We start from the raw sequence: 16,637 nt of genomic DNA, 5'->3' as shown, positions 1-16,637 counted from the left end.
CATTCCCTGTCCCGAGCCTTACCTTGCTCTCCTCCTCGGCCAGCCTCTCAAACATGTTGGCGTAGAGCTTCTTCTCCCGCGCGAGCTGCTTGCGGATCCGCTGCTGGCAGACAGCCAGCTGGGCCTTGGCGGCTTTGTTGCTGGGGTAGAGCTGCAGGACCTTCTGGAAGTCGGCCCGTGCCAAGTCAAAGTCATTCACCGCCAGGTGGGCCTCTCCGCGGCGGAAAAGGCCCTTCTCATTGTTGCTGTCCAGTTCCAGGGCCTAAGGACGCAGAGAGGAAGCAATGGGGAGACCTCAGCCCCTGTGGCCTATCTGGCCGAGACAGGGTTCCAAAGGGAGTCCTCAGAAGACCAGGCAGAACACACACCACCAGCTCCACCTCAGGAAGTCATCTTCGGGCATGAAATGGAAAAGACCAAGGTCTAGGGAGGAACCCCAGTTAGTCCTGGGCTTTCGATGAAAGAGAAAGACCCGCCACAACATTTCCATTCTCTCCAGAATAAAGCAGATAGTCATGAGGGACAGGCCACGGTGCTTGCTTCTTGAAGCCCTTGCCTCTGGGCTCTTCGTCTCCGGGCTCGCACTGGTTCACCTGCTACCCTATCCCTACCCTAATCACTGAGGCCAAGTTTCGGACCCCCTGGCAGCTCACCCAACCAAGCCTGCGAATGTTGCTCTCGTGCCCTCTTTAGACGGGCCTCACCTTGTTACAGCTTTCAATGGCAGCTGAGAAGGCCTGTAGTTTCAGATGACACATGGCCAGGTTGAGGTGGGAGGCCAGCCGAAGGCCCTGTGCCTTCTGCACGTCCTCATTAGAGAAACTTGACTCATATTCCAGCCAGGATACAATCTTCTTGTACTGCAGTAGAGCTTGCTTGTACTTGCCTTCCTAGAAAGGGAGGGAGGCTCAGGCACGGGGCTCTCATCCTCTGTAGTTATCAGTGACACATGATCCCCAGGCAGGACCAGCCAGCTCCGATACACCAGGTGAAGACTGCAAGTGCTCCCTGTTCCCTCCCTGGGAGTGTCCTCAGGGCCCCAGATGCTGGCTCACCCTGAAGTACACGGTGCCCCGCTCTTTCACTATGGTGCTCTGTTCTAGCTTCTCCTCAGAGTTCATCTCCCAAGAGTCCTTGGCCTGCCATGCCCCAAGGGAGAAACAAAGTCGTCAGCTACCCCAGAGCCACGTTCCAGGACCTGACTTCAGGACAGAGAGGACCTTGAGCAAACTCACCTTCTCAAAACTCTTGAGGTGTATTTCATATTTCAGCTCGGCATTTGGTGGGATCTGGAACTTTTCCTTCCCCACGTTGCCAAAAGCATAGCTGTGGGGTCAAAAAAACTAGGTCACCGCAGCCACGCTTAACCTGCTCCAAACTGAAAAGGTTCCCGGTCTGTTTCCTGCGAAGCACCTCCCCATCCCTTGAGACTTGTTTCCTGTTTGGCAAAATCTTCCCTGACCTCTTCACACAATTAGTTGGTCTCTTAGCATCTTCCATACCCTTCTTTTTTTTTTAAAAGATTTTATTTATTTATTTGAGAGAGAGAATGAGAGAGAGCACAAGAGGGAAGAGGGTCAGAGGGAGAAGCAGACGCCCTGCTGAGCAGGGAGCCCGATGCGGGACTCGATCCCGGGACTCCAGGATCATGACCTGAGCCGAAGGCAGTCGCTTAACCAACCGAGCCACCCAGGCGCCCCCTTCCATATCCTTCTAACTCATACCAACACTGGAATGATTACTAACTTACTAATTACTAAATCTCACTGAACGAGTCCCTACAAGGCGGGAATAATGAGCGCCTAGGAATTTTCAGCACGGTGTCTGGCATGTAATAGGTGCGTTTCAATAAATGCCATTAATGACTGAGTATGTTTACTAGCAGACACCAATTCTGACATTGATAGAGGAGGAAATCTGGAGCAGCCATGACTGAAAAGATCAGGCTTTGATTCCAGATGTGGACAGTTGTGACCATGCTCCTAAATACGAAGAGATCGTGTTTGCTGTGCCAGAGTCACGCGGACCACTAATGAGGCTGTGGGGGTGGTGAGCACACACAGAGGAACAGATAAAAAAGGCTAGATACACAACTCATTGTGGACCTGCAGCTCTCAGGGTCACCCGCCTGCACCCATCCCACAAAGTGCCCACTCCTCACCTGGGCTTGAGGTACACAACAGAATGTTCTCCTTTTTCCATGCGCTGAATGGCTTTCTCCAGCCCACAAGGCAGGTCCAGGCTCTCCCCCTCGCCAACCTCAAAGTGGAGTTCCCGCCGGTCAAACATCTGGTCCTTGTAGTACCCTTGCAGTCCAACTAGCAGGAGAAAGAGGCAGCGTGCCTGGGATGTGAGCAGGCAGGGGGCTGAGGAGGGAGGCCACCGGCCTCCCTCCATCACCTCATCACTGCCTGCCCCCAAGGTGCCCTCGTTGTATTCTCAGAGCTGGAGGGATGTTAGGAAGGTACGGTCCCATCCCTCATTTCTCAGACGAGATACTCAGATCAGAAAAGGAGCCACCGAGGGCCTAAGTACCAGAATCGGAATTGAAACCCCGACTGAGAGGTCTCACCCTCCACGATGGCGCCCTCGTTGGGCCTGGCATAGCCTTCACCCCGAGTCCGTATTCTCCGGATGATCCCACCATCTTCTTCTTCTGTCAGGTCCTCTCCCCTGAACTCGAACAACTCCACCTGTGGGACGAGACGCAAGGCAACACGACCCCTTTCAGCATTAGCCCGTCCACAGAAGAGTCCCTGGTCTCTGCCAGACCTGGCCTGAGCACCTGGACAGCCAAACCAAGAGTGGACAAAGTAGCACTTTTGGTAAGTTCTGGGAGCTCTAGTCTCAACTTTGGTAGCGGTGGGCAGGTCGCACACAATTTGTTGACCTCAGGAGATCAATCTATTTACTACCTGCTCCACCCAGGAAGGACACGCTCCAGCCAATCCTTATCCAGCCGTCTCAGAAGGCCAATCTGGTAGGCAGTGGAAAGGACCCAACATCTTTCAACAGTCTCGCAAACATTCTCCAAGTATCCACTAAGGAGGGCTCAGCCATTCTGACACCAAATGGTGTCAAGTTCCACCGCTCAGTGAAGGCTTTCCTCAGCTCCTTGACCCATGGGGGGCATCTCTCCTCTCCTTTGATCCCTAAAGCACCGATATTCTATACTGTTGTTTATAAAGATTCTGACTTTCTGACTCCTCTCAGTCAAAATTATAACCAATCTCCGGGCATAGCTCTTGAAATAAAACATGCCTCAACCCTTACCCCGCTTCAAGTCTGAGGAGGGGTTTGTGGCCGTGGCCAACTCTTTCCCCCGCATATCCACCAGCGGCCATTTTCTGGCAGTAGCAGAGCCAGCTGCCCTCTCCAGGCCCCTTCCTCCCCCTTTGGCCAGGCCCTTAGCCTTGGCTACATTGTCTCCAAGCGGCAGGAAGCGATGGAGGGCAGCCAGGCCCTGGGCTGAGATCAGACTGGCTCTTTGCCTTGCTTTCTGTGCCTGGACACTCACCTCAAACACAAGCGTGGCATTGGGGGGGATTTTTGGAGGGCTGCCTGCCGAACCGTAGGCATACTCTGGTTTGCAGGTGATGTGGCACACTTCTCCCACCTTCATGGTTGCTACAGCAATGTCCCAAGCCTTAATGACCTCCCCTGTAGGTACAGAAAGCAAACAGGTCCTCCTTGGCAGGGATCTGACCCTGGGCTTAAACAGTGGCTCCAGAGACCTTTATTACACCATGCCCATCGGGAAGCTATACACTCTTCAGAAATGAGACCAGGGAGGTAGAGAACCTGGTTGCAGTAAGCACGGCCAGGTCTCAGACCTCTTTAAAAAAAAATAAATAAATAAAAATAAAAAATCACTCAACTCTGGAACAAAGGAGTTCAAGAAACACGGCAGTCCACCCCCGAAGAGGAACTGAGGTGTTCAGAGGTGATCGGGGAAGGTGAGATAGAGATCAACACGGTTCCAGGAGAGAAGAAAAAAGAGCTAACTAGACCATTCCTCCTTACACTGCTGAGAGTATGGCTTCTGCTTGTGACAGCTTATACCCTCCACAGAACCGATGCTACCGACCCACTAACCATGCGCCTACCTTTGCCCAGGTCAAAACAGAATTTGTCCTTGCGGTCCAGACTGGAGTCAAACTTGGTGCCATCTAACAGCCAGCCAGTGTAGTGGACAAAGACGCAGTCCCCAATCATAGGCATCTCCGTGCCCGTGCCCTCTCGCTTGACGACCTGGGAGGAAGGCAGAGAAGGTGAGGACCCAGGTGTGGGGGCAGAAGAGGCACCAAAGCTGCCTACACACCTCTGATGGAAACACAGAGGGACCCTCTGTCTCCTTGGAAGCAAAGGGCCCAAGCCTCAAATGATTCCCACATGAGGTTTGGCTAGACGCCAACGGACACCCCCACTGACCACCCCCCTCCCTCTTTCTTGAGGTGCAACAGGACTTGGTTTGAAAACTAGAGACAAAAGACCCGAGTTCAAGTTTTTGCTGTATGATCTTATGCAAGTCAAACTCTTCTAGACCTTATTTATAAACTAGTGATAATCATCCCTATCATGGGTGAAGAATTAAATTGGTAGGAAACTGAAGATGATTATCATCAGCAGCAAAGGGGGAAGCACTTATGCTAGGTTTCCTCATTCTTCCTAAGTGCCAGTGGTCATCAGATCCGGGTCTGGTTTGTGGGTAACAGAAAAATAAATATGAATAACAGAATATCAGCAGTCCAAAAGAGGTGAAGAAAATATCAGGTCACTGATGAGCACAGGGGCGCTCACTCAGGCCCTGAACTCTGACTTGGGACCCGAACATTCCTGACGGATAGGCTAGTGAAGTCTTTTATTTGAGGGCTGGAGCATTTCTCAGAAACTTAAACAAGCTCTGCTTCTCTTCTTAACATTTATAAAAGGTGACAAGGAGACTCCATGAGTCACCTGGTAGGTATGAGGTTACCTTCTAAGGGTAAGCCTGCATAACAGAATGCATAGACGACTCGAGGAGTAGAAAGGCAAAGGGGAAAGAGTGGAAGATAAAAGGGGAAAAGACCCTTCTGGGAATAATAACCTTGTAGAAACCACCAGGGCGCTGGAGAGATTAGGGGAAGCCACATGCCCACTGGAAGAACAGCTTAAGATGCCAAGATCTGGGGCAAAACCAGGAGCGTTTCTGGACCAGATAAGGGCTCCCCGAGGTCTCTAGCTTTGCCCAGGCCTCACACACACACGTGTAGAACGGAAGAGTGGAAAGCCAGGGTGAAGAGAAACACTAGATGAGGAGGAGACACGAAATCCAAGCTAGGATTTCGCCATCCTGTACTCGGCAGAACCTGCTCTGAAGCACCATCAGTCGTCCCGACCCAGATCAAGATGCCCTGCCCCCTGATGCTGGACCCTTCCCCTAGGCTCCTCCGAGGCTCCCAGCAAAGCACCTCCTCCCGGCCCCACACCCCTTGCCCCAACTCACGAGGGGGAGGGCGAGGTGGGAGGGGAACTACAGGTCCCGGCATGCACCGCTCCCTGGTTTTCCCGGGGCCGCGGGGGGAGGGGGAAGGGGGCCAGCATGGCTGAGCGGGTGACCTAACTGGGTCCACCCAGCCTTTAGGAAGGGGGTAACCAAGGGGACGGAGGGCGCCAGAACCTCTCCCGCGGCCAGGCCCCGGGCGCCAAGTCGTACAAAGGCCTCTGGGCCAAGAAATCACTCTGGTGACCCGTTTCGGGTCCTAGCTAATGTTAACTGCCCGGGGGAGCCGAGATCTCGCAGCACCGCCGGCCAAGGCGACCAGGGACTTCCCGGCTGCGGCCGGCGGGGAGGGCGCTGGCGGCCTGGCCGGGGTCGCGGGGTCCGGGAGAGGTGAAGTGAGGGAGAGGCGGCGTCGGGCCGGAGCGCGAGCGGGCCGGCTCCCGCCCGGGTGCACGCCGCCCGGGGCCCCCTAGCTGCAGCTCGCGCGCAGCGGTGCGGCCCCGCCCCTCCCTCCGCGCTGCACCGCGCACGCCGGAGTTGGCGCTGCAGTCCCGGGTCCGGGCGCCGCAAGGGCTGGGGGGCCCGGGGCCTCACCCGGACCGCGGGTTCCCCAGGGGGCCAGAGACTGGCCGTGGGGAGGCCGGCGCACCTAGGCCACCCCCTGCGAGCGTGGGGCGGCCCTCCCACCGCCGAACAACGCAGCCGGGTCCAGGATGGCGATGCAATCGGCCGCCGGCCGCACGCCCGGCTCAACGACCCGCCCGGACGCTGCAGAGGCGGCCCGGGGCTCCCCAGCTCGGCGGGAGGCCGGCTGCGATAGGCGCCTGCGCCGCCGCCCCTTACCTTCAGCACGCCTTCGTCTTGTTTGGGGCTGATGTCCACCCCCTCGAGGGGCAGCGGCGCCGACTGCGCCCCGCTCTCGGCCGCCTTCATCTCCTCGGCGGTCATCGCCGCTCGGTGCGCTGTTTACTCCGGGAGCCAGGCACTGGGCGCGAGCCAAGCCCTCTCAGCTGGGCCTCTCTGCACGGGTGTGCGGGCGGGAGGGAACTGGCGGCAGCGCCCCAGCTGCGAACCGGTCGAAGGCTCGAGCACCTCTGACTCCCAGCGCTCTCGCAGCCCGCGGTGGATTGGGCGCGGGAGCGGGAGTAGGTGGGTAATGAGCGGCCGCGGGGAGCGATTGGTCCCACCCCGCAGCGGAGGGAGGGGCTGGGAGGAGCTGGAGTGGGAGCGAGGGACGGAGGGGGAGGGGGCGGAGAACTTTCTAGAGACGGCGGCCGGTAAGCCAGTTAGGGCTTGAGTGCTAAGGGTGTGTATATGAACGTGTGTATGTGTTTTGTTTTGTTTGGGCGGCGGGTTCATTTCTCCTTCTGGCTGCCTGGCCTCCCTCCTCCCACTCCTGGGACCCTCGGACTCTGGGAATTTCCCCCGCTCACCCCCTCCCCAACCCCAGCGTCCTTCCCGAGCCGTCCCCCGCCCGTTTCCCGGTCTAACCGGATTCTTCCAGATCCTTCTCCATCCCCCTACATCACTCCAGTACCGAGTTGGCCAGCCGCACCAGATCCGCCCTATACATTGCAGCCAGCAGCGTGGTTTGCTTAGAGCAGTGTAGCCGGAGGTGAGTGGCAGCGCGTTGCGCTTCCCGCACCCGAGACGCGCATTTTTATAAAAGCCGGTAGTAATCGCAGACGGCATGGCCTCCCCATGTTTACTTAACGTATATATACTTAACGAATTGGGGAGCGAGAAGGAAAGGGGAGTCAGGTGGGGAGTAACCCCAGTGCACAGAATCGGGGAAAGCTACCTTGATTTCCCCCGAGCCGGGAACACGTGCCGCCTGTAGCTCTTTAAAATGCTAGGGGCAGTCGATTTGCAAGAAAGGACCCGCTGAGCTAAGGACTCTTTAAATGGGGCGCATATTAAAGGGACCTTCCCCGGCAATAGTAAAACGACCGTTTAGATTAATATTCAAGAATAAAAATGATTTGAAGTCACGAAAAAAGTCATTCCATTTTACCAAAGACCCACGGGAAAGAATATTTGGTTCTCAAGTGTTTATCGACTGCCTGTGGAGAGGATCTGTGCAGCAAGTCAGTTCTGCAGCCCCTAGTTAACCTAAACAAATAGCCTTTGACAAAAAAGAACCATCTAGAGAGTGTTGATTTTGCTCAGCACTCAACCCCAGTTTAACATAGTGCCTGGTGAGTGGTATCAAAGTTATTGGCTGCATAAATTTGTATTCCAGTAATCTTTTTTTTGGAGTCCCCGCTATGTGCCTGGCACTGTGCTGTTGTATGCAAGCTGTCCCATTTTGGTACATAATTTACCCTATTATAGGTGAAATTGCAATACCCTAACGTAATTTGATTGTTGATTATAGTTCTTTCTGATGGAGCCTAACGGGATGCGGAAGAAATAAAACTGTTTCCTCCAGCCATTTACAGCAAATGACTTTAGCCACAACTAACACATGTCTCATTGGATGACTGGGGATGCCCTTAGAGGGTATGAGGGGATAAATCTATTTCTTTTTTTTTTTTAAGAGAGATTTCATTTTATTTTATCTTATTTAAAAATTTTATTTATTTGACAGCACAAGAAGGGGGAGTGGCAGGCAGAGGGAGAAGCAGGCTCCCCGCTGAGCAGGGGAGAGAGCCCTATGTGGGACTTGATCCCAGCACCCCGGGATCATGACGTGAGCCGAAGGCATTCATTTAACCAATTGAGCCACCCAGGCGCCCGAATCTATTTCTTTTCTATGGGTCCCTTGGTAGAGTAAAAAGTAACAGTGTGGAGGTTCTCCAAAACTCCAGGAGACAGGGGTGGTGGGTAAGGTGCTGGCTGGATGGGTTGGCAGTTACCTTGCTGTTGGTTTATGCACTTGGCTATCCCAACATGTGCTAGTTTCTTTCTTTTCCTTCCTTCCTTCCTTCCTTCCTTCCTTCCTTCCTTCCTTCTTTCTTCTTTCTTCTTTCTTCTTTCTTTTCTTGGTAGGATTTTATTTATTGATTTATTTTAGAAGTGGGGGGCAAGAATAGGGAGAGGGAAGGGGAAGAATCTCAAGCGGACTCAAGGCTGAGCGCAGAGCCCATCCCTGGGTTCAACCGCAGGACCCAGAGATCATGACCTGAGCCAAAACTGAAGAGTCAGACACTTAACCGACTGAGCCACCCAGACGCCCCTGTGCTAGTTTCTTTTGATGCTAAGACCATTGGGTATTATCTGGAGGAATGAGTTGGGATGGAAAAGAAAAGTTCACCTTTAGAGGACTGCTTTTCTAGATCTTTTTCTTTTTCCTTTTTTAAAAGATTTTATTTATTTATTTGACAGAGAGAGACACAGTGAGAGAGGGAACACAAGCAGGGGGAGTGGGAGAGGGAGAAGCATGCTTCCCACGGAGCAGGGAGCCCGATGCGGGGCTCGATCCCAGGACCCTGGGATCATGACCTGAGCCGAAGGCAGACGCTTAACAACTGAGCCACCCAGGCGCCCCTATATCTTTTTCTTTATTGGAAGCAAGTAGTGTAAGTCTACATCTTTTAGTTTCTGTTAGCACATATTGAGTGCTTAAGATGCACTTGCCACTGAGAGTTGGGTCACCCTCATACTATTTGATCTGGAGCAGGTTCTGGGGATAGTAACATTTGTCAGTGGGAGGAATTGTGATGGTTGGGAAAGAGGGAACATCGGGCAGGTATCTAGCACAGTGCCCACCTTGAAGTGGGTGGTTCCTGAATGATGGTCATTACTCTAATGTGGTTAAGTGTAATGGTGGAGATGGGGGCAGAGTGCTAAGCACATGCAAGTCTACTAGAGAGGGGAATGATAAGGTGGAAGGGAAAGATGAAGGATAGGACGGAAAGGTTTCCAGTGAAAAAGTTCTGACCTGTTCTGTGGATGAGTACAGGAGGGGCTGAGAAGTGGAAGGGAGAGGGGAGGGGCAGTAGGACTGGGGTCTTGAGTTCCCAGACTAGAACCTTATTGTTTCCAGATTTTTTTCCCCCGATTCTTCACTTTATGTTCTTCTGATTGTAAAACTTAAACATAATGTAGAAAGTACGCAGATATTCTGTTCTTTCCCTCCCCTGAGTGAACCTGTTCCTAGCCTATTTAAATTAGTATTCACATTAAAGATGTTTAACAATGTAATTATTTCCAGCGGTATTAATCACTCATTCAAAATCCTTCCAAAATTTTTCCTTTTTGCTAGAGAACATACTTTTTTTTTTTTTTTAAATCACCCACCTTATTCTGTAGATGACACATGCTGTAGTAAAAAGCTTTGTTATTGACAAAATCAGCTTTCCTGAGCTCATCTAATTCACCTCCCTAATGCTAGGCCCGTCCTTCAGACATGAAGACCCTCCTGTCTTTTAAAGTTGCCTTTTTGACCTTCTTTGACTGCCAATGCTCTTAAACATTTAAAATATATATGGTTAAGCGTCTGCCTTCAGCTCAGGTCATGATCCCAGGGTCCTGGGATCAAACCCCACATCGGGCTTCTGGCTTGGCGGGGAGCCTGCTTCTCCCTCTCCCTCTGCCTCTCTCCCTGCTCGTGCTTTCTCTCTCTCTCTCTGTATCTCTGTGTCTCAAATGAATAAATAAAATCTTTAAAAAAAATAAATATATATGTGTATATATATATATATGTGTATCTGAATCATTCAAAAGTATGTGAAATGAGTATTTGTGAGTGTTTGTACATGTACACATACACACTGTATGTAACATACCAACATGATGAACCTTGGGAATATGCCACCTAGCCTAAGGATTACAACGTTACCAGTATGATTTGTGTCAAAAATGTAATAGCAAACTCTACTGGGTATTTATCCAAAGAGTATGAAAACACTAATTCGAAAAGATATATGCACCCCTATGTTTATTGCAGCAGTATTTTCAAAAGCTAAATTATGGAAGTAGCCCAAGTGTCCATTGATAGATGAAGGATAAAGATGTGGTATATTCATACAATGGAATATTACTTAGCCATAAAAAAGGCATCTTGCCATTTTCCACAACATGGATGGATCTAGAGAGTGTAATGCTAAGCGAGATAAGTCAGAGAAAGACAAATACCATATGATTTCATATGTGGAATTTCAGAAACAAAACGAACAAAGAAAATAAGAGACTCTTAACTCTAGAGAACAAACTGATGGTTACCAGAGGGGAGATGGGTGGGGGATGGGTGAACTAGGTGGAGGGGATTAAGAGCACACTGAATGAGCACTGAGTAATGTATAGAGTTGTCGAATCATTATATTGTACACTTGAAACTAATATAACATTACTATGATAACTATACTGGAGTTTTTAAAAATGTAATACCAAAAATGTTAAGGACACTTACATAATTTCCTTCTACTTTTGGTGTCTTTTGATTGAGAAAATGCAACCTATACTACTGACTAAAACAGCTACTCCATAGTTCATGAAACATACATTTATTTACTTACTTACTTCAGTGGTCACTGGTTCTTTCTTTTCATTATTACTTTTATTCTAAGTAGGCTCCACACCTAGCATGGAGCCCAGCGTGGTGCTTGAACTCACAACCCTGAGATCAAGACCTGAGCTGAGATCAAGAGTCGGACGCTTAACCCATTGGGCCACCCAGGCGCCCCCCACCCCGTCCATTTTCATACACTTGAAAAATCGTAGACCTTTGTGTGAGATTTGCACATAAGAGATCTGTATAGTGTAAAGGTTAAGTTCTTGAGCTCTGGCTTGGGTTCACATTTCTCAGTTTCATCATTGAACACACTGTGGGTCCTTGGGCAAGTTTTCCTGAGCTCTAAAATGGGAATCATGCTAGTACCAACTCAGAGGGGTTTTCTTTGAGGACTAAATGATTAGGTGTGAAGTACTTAAAGCTTACATAGTAAGTAGGTAAGTGGTAATCACTCTGGGTGGCACGTCTTATTTATTCAGCCCGTTGATTGCCGGACCCCGTTTTTGGCCCCCTGTTGGAGAGCCGTTGGTCTGGACAAAGGTTTGCTCTGTCATTTCCAGGGGAGCGCTTCTCTCCTGATGTTAAATCATATCTGTACCTTTTGCTCTTTAACAATTAGGAATCTGACTATCTAATATAACTTATGGTATCTTTGTGTGCTGACATTTTGTCGTTCCAAAAAGACTGGGAGCCCTGTGAAGATAAGGATTTGGTCTTCATGTTTCCTTGGGCTCTACCATTATCTGATCTCTCTGGGGATAGGACAGAATATTTAGTGGTTGTCCTGCTAAGTGAAAGAGTTGTTGTTCTTTTTAAACATAAAATCTAATTTTCTACCACAGATAAATATATATATTTTTTGTTTTGCTCCTAGGGTGACAAATAGCAGCCAATCTTCATCCTTCTATATCTATGGAGGCACTGAAATTTGGCTTTGGCCTTGTTTTTCAGGGGATCATATAGGCAAATACTTACTTTGGCATTATTTCTAGTTTCCCAAACTTGAGTGTGATTAAAGATCAGGTGTTTGTGTAGGTTGTCATCCTGTCTAATTAACATAACTAGAATGAGGATTGTCGTTTGAGAAAAATAAAATCTTGTCCTCCATTGTCCTTGGTTGAAAGTAAATGTATATTTAATATTGTAAATGTGCACTGTAATAACCACAGGAGCAACCCAGCAGCTGTCATTACTGAGAAATTAAATTATTTTTCCTTCAGTACAGGGTCAAACTCCTATAATGGGTCTGCTAACATTTTTAAATGTTTACATTGTAATAATAAAAACATTATATGAGAGTTTGGATTTATTCTTATATTCCAGAAGTTCATTCAATATTGGTAATAGCTTTAGTTTAGTCAAATATTGACTTTAGTATTTATTCCTTCTGCATTTATCCAAAATGTGTATTCAGAGCGTCTCTGTCTTTAACCTTTCACATGGTGACCTTTAACCTCTCCACAACTAGCCACCTGCAGGGGAACTATCTGGTATTTCCTTGGGCTTACTTCCTCAGGTTTAATTTCCTCATGAAGCCCTAGCCAGAGGTGGGAATACTCACACAGATTTTGGGATAGACCAGACAGAGCCTCATACACCTCTGGGGAGAAGGGTATCCTTTTATAAAGGAGTTCTTGGTTTGCTCCTTCATTGGTCAATTACTTGATCCCAACTAGCCTATCTTTCCCATGGGAAGGAAAGATAGGGTGTGGAGAACATCCCTCAGCCCGTCCTCAAGACTGGTGCCCACTAATGCTTGCCACCAAAGCTTCCTATAAATGGCCAGTGGGTGTGAAGATATTTACTGAGCACGTATTGGGTTCCAGCGTCAGCAGTAGGGATTGTGGGGTGCCTAGAGTCTACGACAGAATTATCCTACCCTTGAGATGCTTACACAGAGAAGTTAGAGCAACACTAAGGGCCGACTGATGCGGCACTGTTTCAGAATGCAAAATGCCCAGATCTGGTAAGGGGAAAAGTATTCTGCGCAGGCCTCAGAAAGAGCTAGAACTTGAGAAAGATCTTGAAAGGTGGATAATAATATATTTTGTTTTTAAAAGATTTTACTTATTTGTCAGAGAAAGAGAGAGAGGGAGGGAGAGCACAAGTGGGGGAGCGAGAGAGGGAGAAGCAGGCTTCCCGCAGAGTAGGGAGCCCAATGCGGGGCTCCATCCCAGGACCCTGGGATCATGACTTGAGCAGAAGGCAGACGCTTAACTGACTGAGCCACCCAGGTATTCTGAAAGATGGATAACAATATGTATTTACTTTTTAAAAAGATGTGAATGTATAGCTTAATAAACTCTTGCATGTATATGTATATACCTAACTACCACCCACATCAAGGTAGAACATTTCAGCACCCCAATAGCCTCCCTTGTGTCCCGCTGGGGCAATAATAATCTCCAGGAGGAACCACTCTTCTGACTTCTATCACAATAGATTCTTTCTTTTTTTTTTTTTTAAGATTTTATTTATTTATTCGACAGAGACAAACACAGCGATATTTTAGGTAAGAACCCAAGTAGGGGGAGTATGAGAGGGGGAAGCAGGCTTCCCACCAAGCAGGGAGCCCGATGCGGGGATCGATCCCAGGACCCCGGGATCATGACCCGAGCCGAAGGCACACGCTTAACGACTGAGCCACCCAGGTGCCCCCACAATAGATTATTTCCCTCTGTGTTTGAACATCATTCAAAACGAATCATACAGTATGTACTTTTTTTGGACTGGCTTCCTTCATTCCACATTATGTCTGTAAAATTCATCCATTTTATTGTATGTAGGTGGAGTTCATTAACTTTCATTGTTACATAATATTTGATGTATAACTATATCACAATTTTCTCATCCATTCCATTGTTGATGATATAGGGGTTGTTTCCAGGTTTGAGCTATTATTATGAAGCTTCTATGAACATTCTTTTTTTTTTTTAAAGATTTTTTAAAAATTTATTTGAGAGAGAGCACAAGCAGGGGGAGTGGCAGGCAGAGGGAGAGAGAGAAGGTGTCAGCAGAGAGCCCAGTGTGGGACTCGATCTCCCAGGACCCTGGGATCATGACTTAAGCTGAAGGCAGATGCTTAATGACTGAGCCACCCAGGCGCCCTATTCTATGAACATTCTTATACATGATTTTTAGAGACACAAGTGCTCATTTCAGGTGGGTATGTACTTAAGAAATGGAATTGCTGGGTCATGGGTTTTTCTTATACTTAGCTTTGGTAATGCTGCCAATTTTCTGAAATCGTGGTATCAAGTTACACTCCCACCAAGAGTGTCTGAGAATTCCAGTTCCTGCATATTCCTGCCAAAATGTCGTATCGTCAGTCCTTTCAAATTTAGCTTATCTGGGGGATGTAGTGCTATGTAATTTGTATTCCCTTGATAATTAATGAAGTCAAATACCTTTTCATATACTTATTGGCCATCTGGATAGCTCATTCAAATCTTTGTGAAGTACCTGTTCTTATCTTTGGCCCATTTAAAAAGATTACATTGTCTATCTTTTTGTTACTAGTTTTGGTGTTTCTTTCTATATTTTAGGTAAGATTTGCTTTGACAGATATCGCAATAATCTTTTGGTCTGTGGCATGCCTTTTCACTCACCTAATAGTATGTTTTGGTGAATATGTTAATTCTTTTTTTTTTTTTTAATTTATTTGACAGAGAGAGACAGCGAGAGAGGGAACACAAGCTGGGGGAGCAGGAAAGGGAGAAGCAGGCTTCCCGCCGAGCAGGGAGCCCGATGCGGGGCTTGATCCCAGGACCCTGGGACCATGACCTGAGCCGAAGGCAGACGCCCAACCAACTGAGCCACCCAGGCACCCCTGTTAATTCTAATGAAGTTTAATTTACTAATGTATTTTTTATGGTTAGTGATTTTCTTTAATAGACTTTACTTTTTAGAGCGGTTTTAGGTTCAAAGCAAAACTGAGCAGGAGGCGCAGAGATTTCGCATAGACCCTGTACCCTCACACCCATTATTGTAGCCTCTCTCTGTTATCAACACTCCTCACCAGAGGAATACGTTTGTTACAATCAATGAACGTACATCAACACGTCACTATCAATCAAAGTTCATAGTTTACACTAGGGTTCACTCTTGGGCTTGCACATTCTACAGATTTGGACAAATTTGTAATGACTTGTATTTACCATTATAGTAACTTACAGAGTAGTTTTACTGTCCAAAAAATCCTCTGTGTTCTGCCTGTCCATCCCCCTCTCCCCTGATATTCCCTGGCAACCACTGCTCTTTTTACTGTCTCTATAGTTTTGCCTTTTCCAGAATGTCTTATAGTTGGGATCACACAAGTATGTAGCCTTTTCAGATTGGCTTCTTTCACTTAATAATACGCATTTAATTTCTTCCATGTCTTTTCATGGCTGATAGCTCATTTCTTTTTAGTATTGAATAATTTTACATTGTATGGATGTACCACAGCTTGTTTATCTGTTCACTACTGAAGGACGTCTTGGCTGCTTCCAAGTTTTCGCAATGATACTGTTATTGAATAATAGTATTCAGTTTATTGTATAACTGAATAAAGCTGTCATAAACATCCATGTACAGGTTTTTGTATGTTTTAAACTCCTTTGGGTAAATCACTGTATGATAAGAGTATGTTTAGTTTTGTAAACTGCCAAACTAGATTGCAAAGTGGGTGTTTTGCATTCCCCCAGTGACAAATAGGAACTCTCTTTCCTAGTGCTCCACATCCTAACCAGCATTTGGTTTTGTCAGTGTTCTGGATTTTGGCCATTCTAGTAGGTATGTAGTGCTATCTTGTTGTTTTAATTTTCTTTTCCCTGTGACTTATGATGTGAAGCATCTTTTCATATGCTGATTTGCCATCTGTATATCTTCAGTGAGGTGTCTGTCAAGGTTTTTGGCTCATTTTAAAATCAGATTTGTTGTTTTCTTATTGTTGAATCTTTTTTAAAGAAAGATTTTATTTATTTATTTGAGAGAAGGAGTGAGCGAGAGAGAGAAAGGACAAGCAGGGGGAGTGGCAGAGGGAGAGGGAGAAGCAGGCTCCCCTCTGAGCAGGGAGCCCGATGCAGGGCTGAATCCCAGGACCCTGGGATCATGACGTGCGTGAGCCAAAAGCAGACGCTTAACCGACTAAGGTACATAGACGCCCCTTATTGTTGAGTCTTAAGAGTTCTTTGTATATTTTGGACAATAGACCAATATCAGATGTGGGTTTTTTTTTTAATTTTATTTATTTATTTGACACAGAGAGAGGGAGAGAGAGTGAGAGCATAAGCAGGGGGAGTGGCAGGCAGGCAGAGGGAGAGGCAGGCTCTGTGCCGAGCAAGGAGCCCGATGTGGGACTCAATCCCAGGACCCCGGGATCATGACCTGAGCCGAAGGCAGACGCCCAATGACCGAGCCACCCAGGCGCCCCTCAGATGTGTTTTGCAATTATTTTTCTCCCAGCCTGTGGCTTGTTTCCATTCTCTTGACATTGATTTTTGCAGAGCGGAAGTTTCTAATTTTGATGAAGTCCAGTTTATCCATTGTTTCTTTCATGGATTGTGCCTTTGGTGTTGTATAAAAACTCATCGCCGTACCCATGGTGTTGTATAAAAACTCATTGCCGTACCCAAGGTCTTCTAGGTTTTCTCCTGTGTTACCTTCTAGGAGTTTTGGAGTTCTGCCTTTTACATTTAGGTCTGTGATCCAGTTTGAGTT

At 47.9% G+C, this 16,637-nt stretch overlaps 1 protein-coding gene and 1 long non-coding RNA gene across 3 annotated transcripts in view; one reads left to right on the top strand and one right to left on the bottom strand.

The window, feature by feature from the left end:
- Window positions 1-6,604, bottom strand: part of FKBP4 (FKBP prolyl isomerase 4) — an 8,460-nt gene extending 1,856 nt beyond the window's left edge. Inside the window, exons 1-9 of one of the 2 annotated variants that reach the window (XM_081821030.1) lie at window positions 6,326-6,602; window positions 4,107-4,251; window positions 3,518-3,660; window positions 2,573-2,693; window positions 2,162-2,318; window positions 1,236-1,326; window positions 1,056-1,139; window positions 705-890; window positions 23-262 (exon numbers count right to left, since the gene is read on the bottom strand). In XM_081821030.1, the coding sequence (XP_081677156.1) occupies window positions 23-262; window positions 705-890; window positions 1,056-1,139; window positions 1,236-1,326; window positions 2,162-2,318; window positions 2,573-2,693; window positions 3,518-3,660; window positions 4,107-4,251; window positions 6,326-6,430 (1,272 nt within the window). In that variant the 5' untranslated portion in view covers window positions 6,431-6,602. Of the gene's footprint in view, window positions 1-22; window positions 263-704; window positions 891-1,055; window positions 1,140-1,235; window positions 1,327-2,161; window positions 2,319-2,572; window positions 2,694-3,517; window positions 3,661-4,106; window positions 4,252-6,325 lie in introns of both variants that reach the window. The other variant, XM_081821031.1, reaches the window with a different exon arrangement.
- Window positions 2,692-3,272, top strand: LOC115938690 (uncharacterized). The gene is made up of 2 exons (XR_004073736.2): window positions 2,692-2,825; window positions 2,929-3,272. It is a non-coding gene; the product is annotated as an uncharacterized LOC115938690 (long non-coding RNA).
- Window positions 6,605-16,637: the final 10,033 nt, after the last annotated feature.

This window comes from Leptonychotes weddellii, chromosome 5, assembly GCF_054177405.1.
Source record: "Leptonychotes weddellii isolate Sample4059 chromosome 5, ASM5417740v2, whole genome shotgun sequence".
NCBI classification, from domain to species: domain Eukaryota; kingdom Metazoa; phylum Chordata; class Mammalia; order Carnivora; family Phocidae; genus Leptonychotes; species Leptonychotes weddellii.
This window is presented reverse-complemented; position numbering and strand designations above follow the sequence as displayed.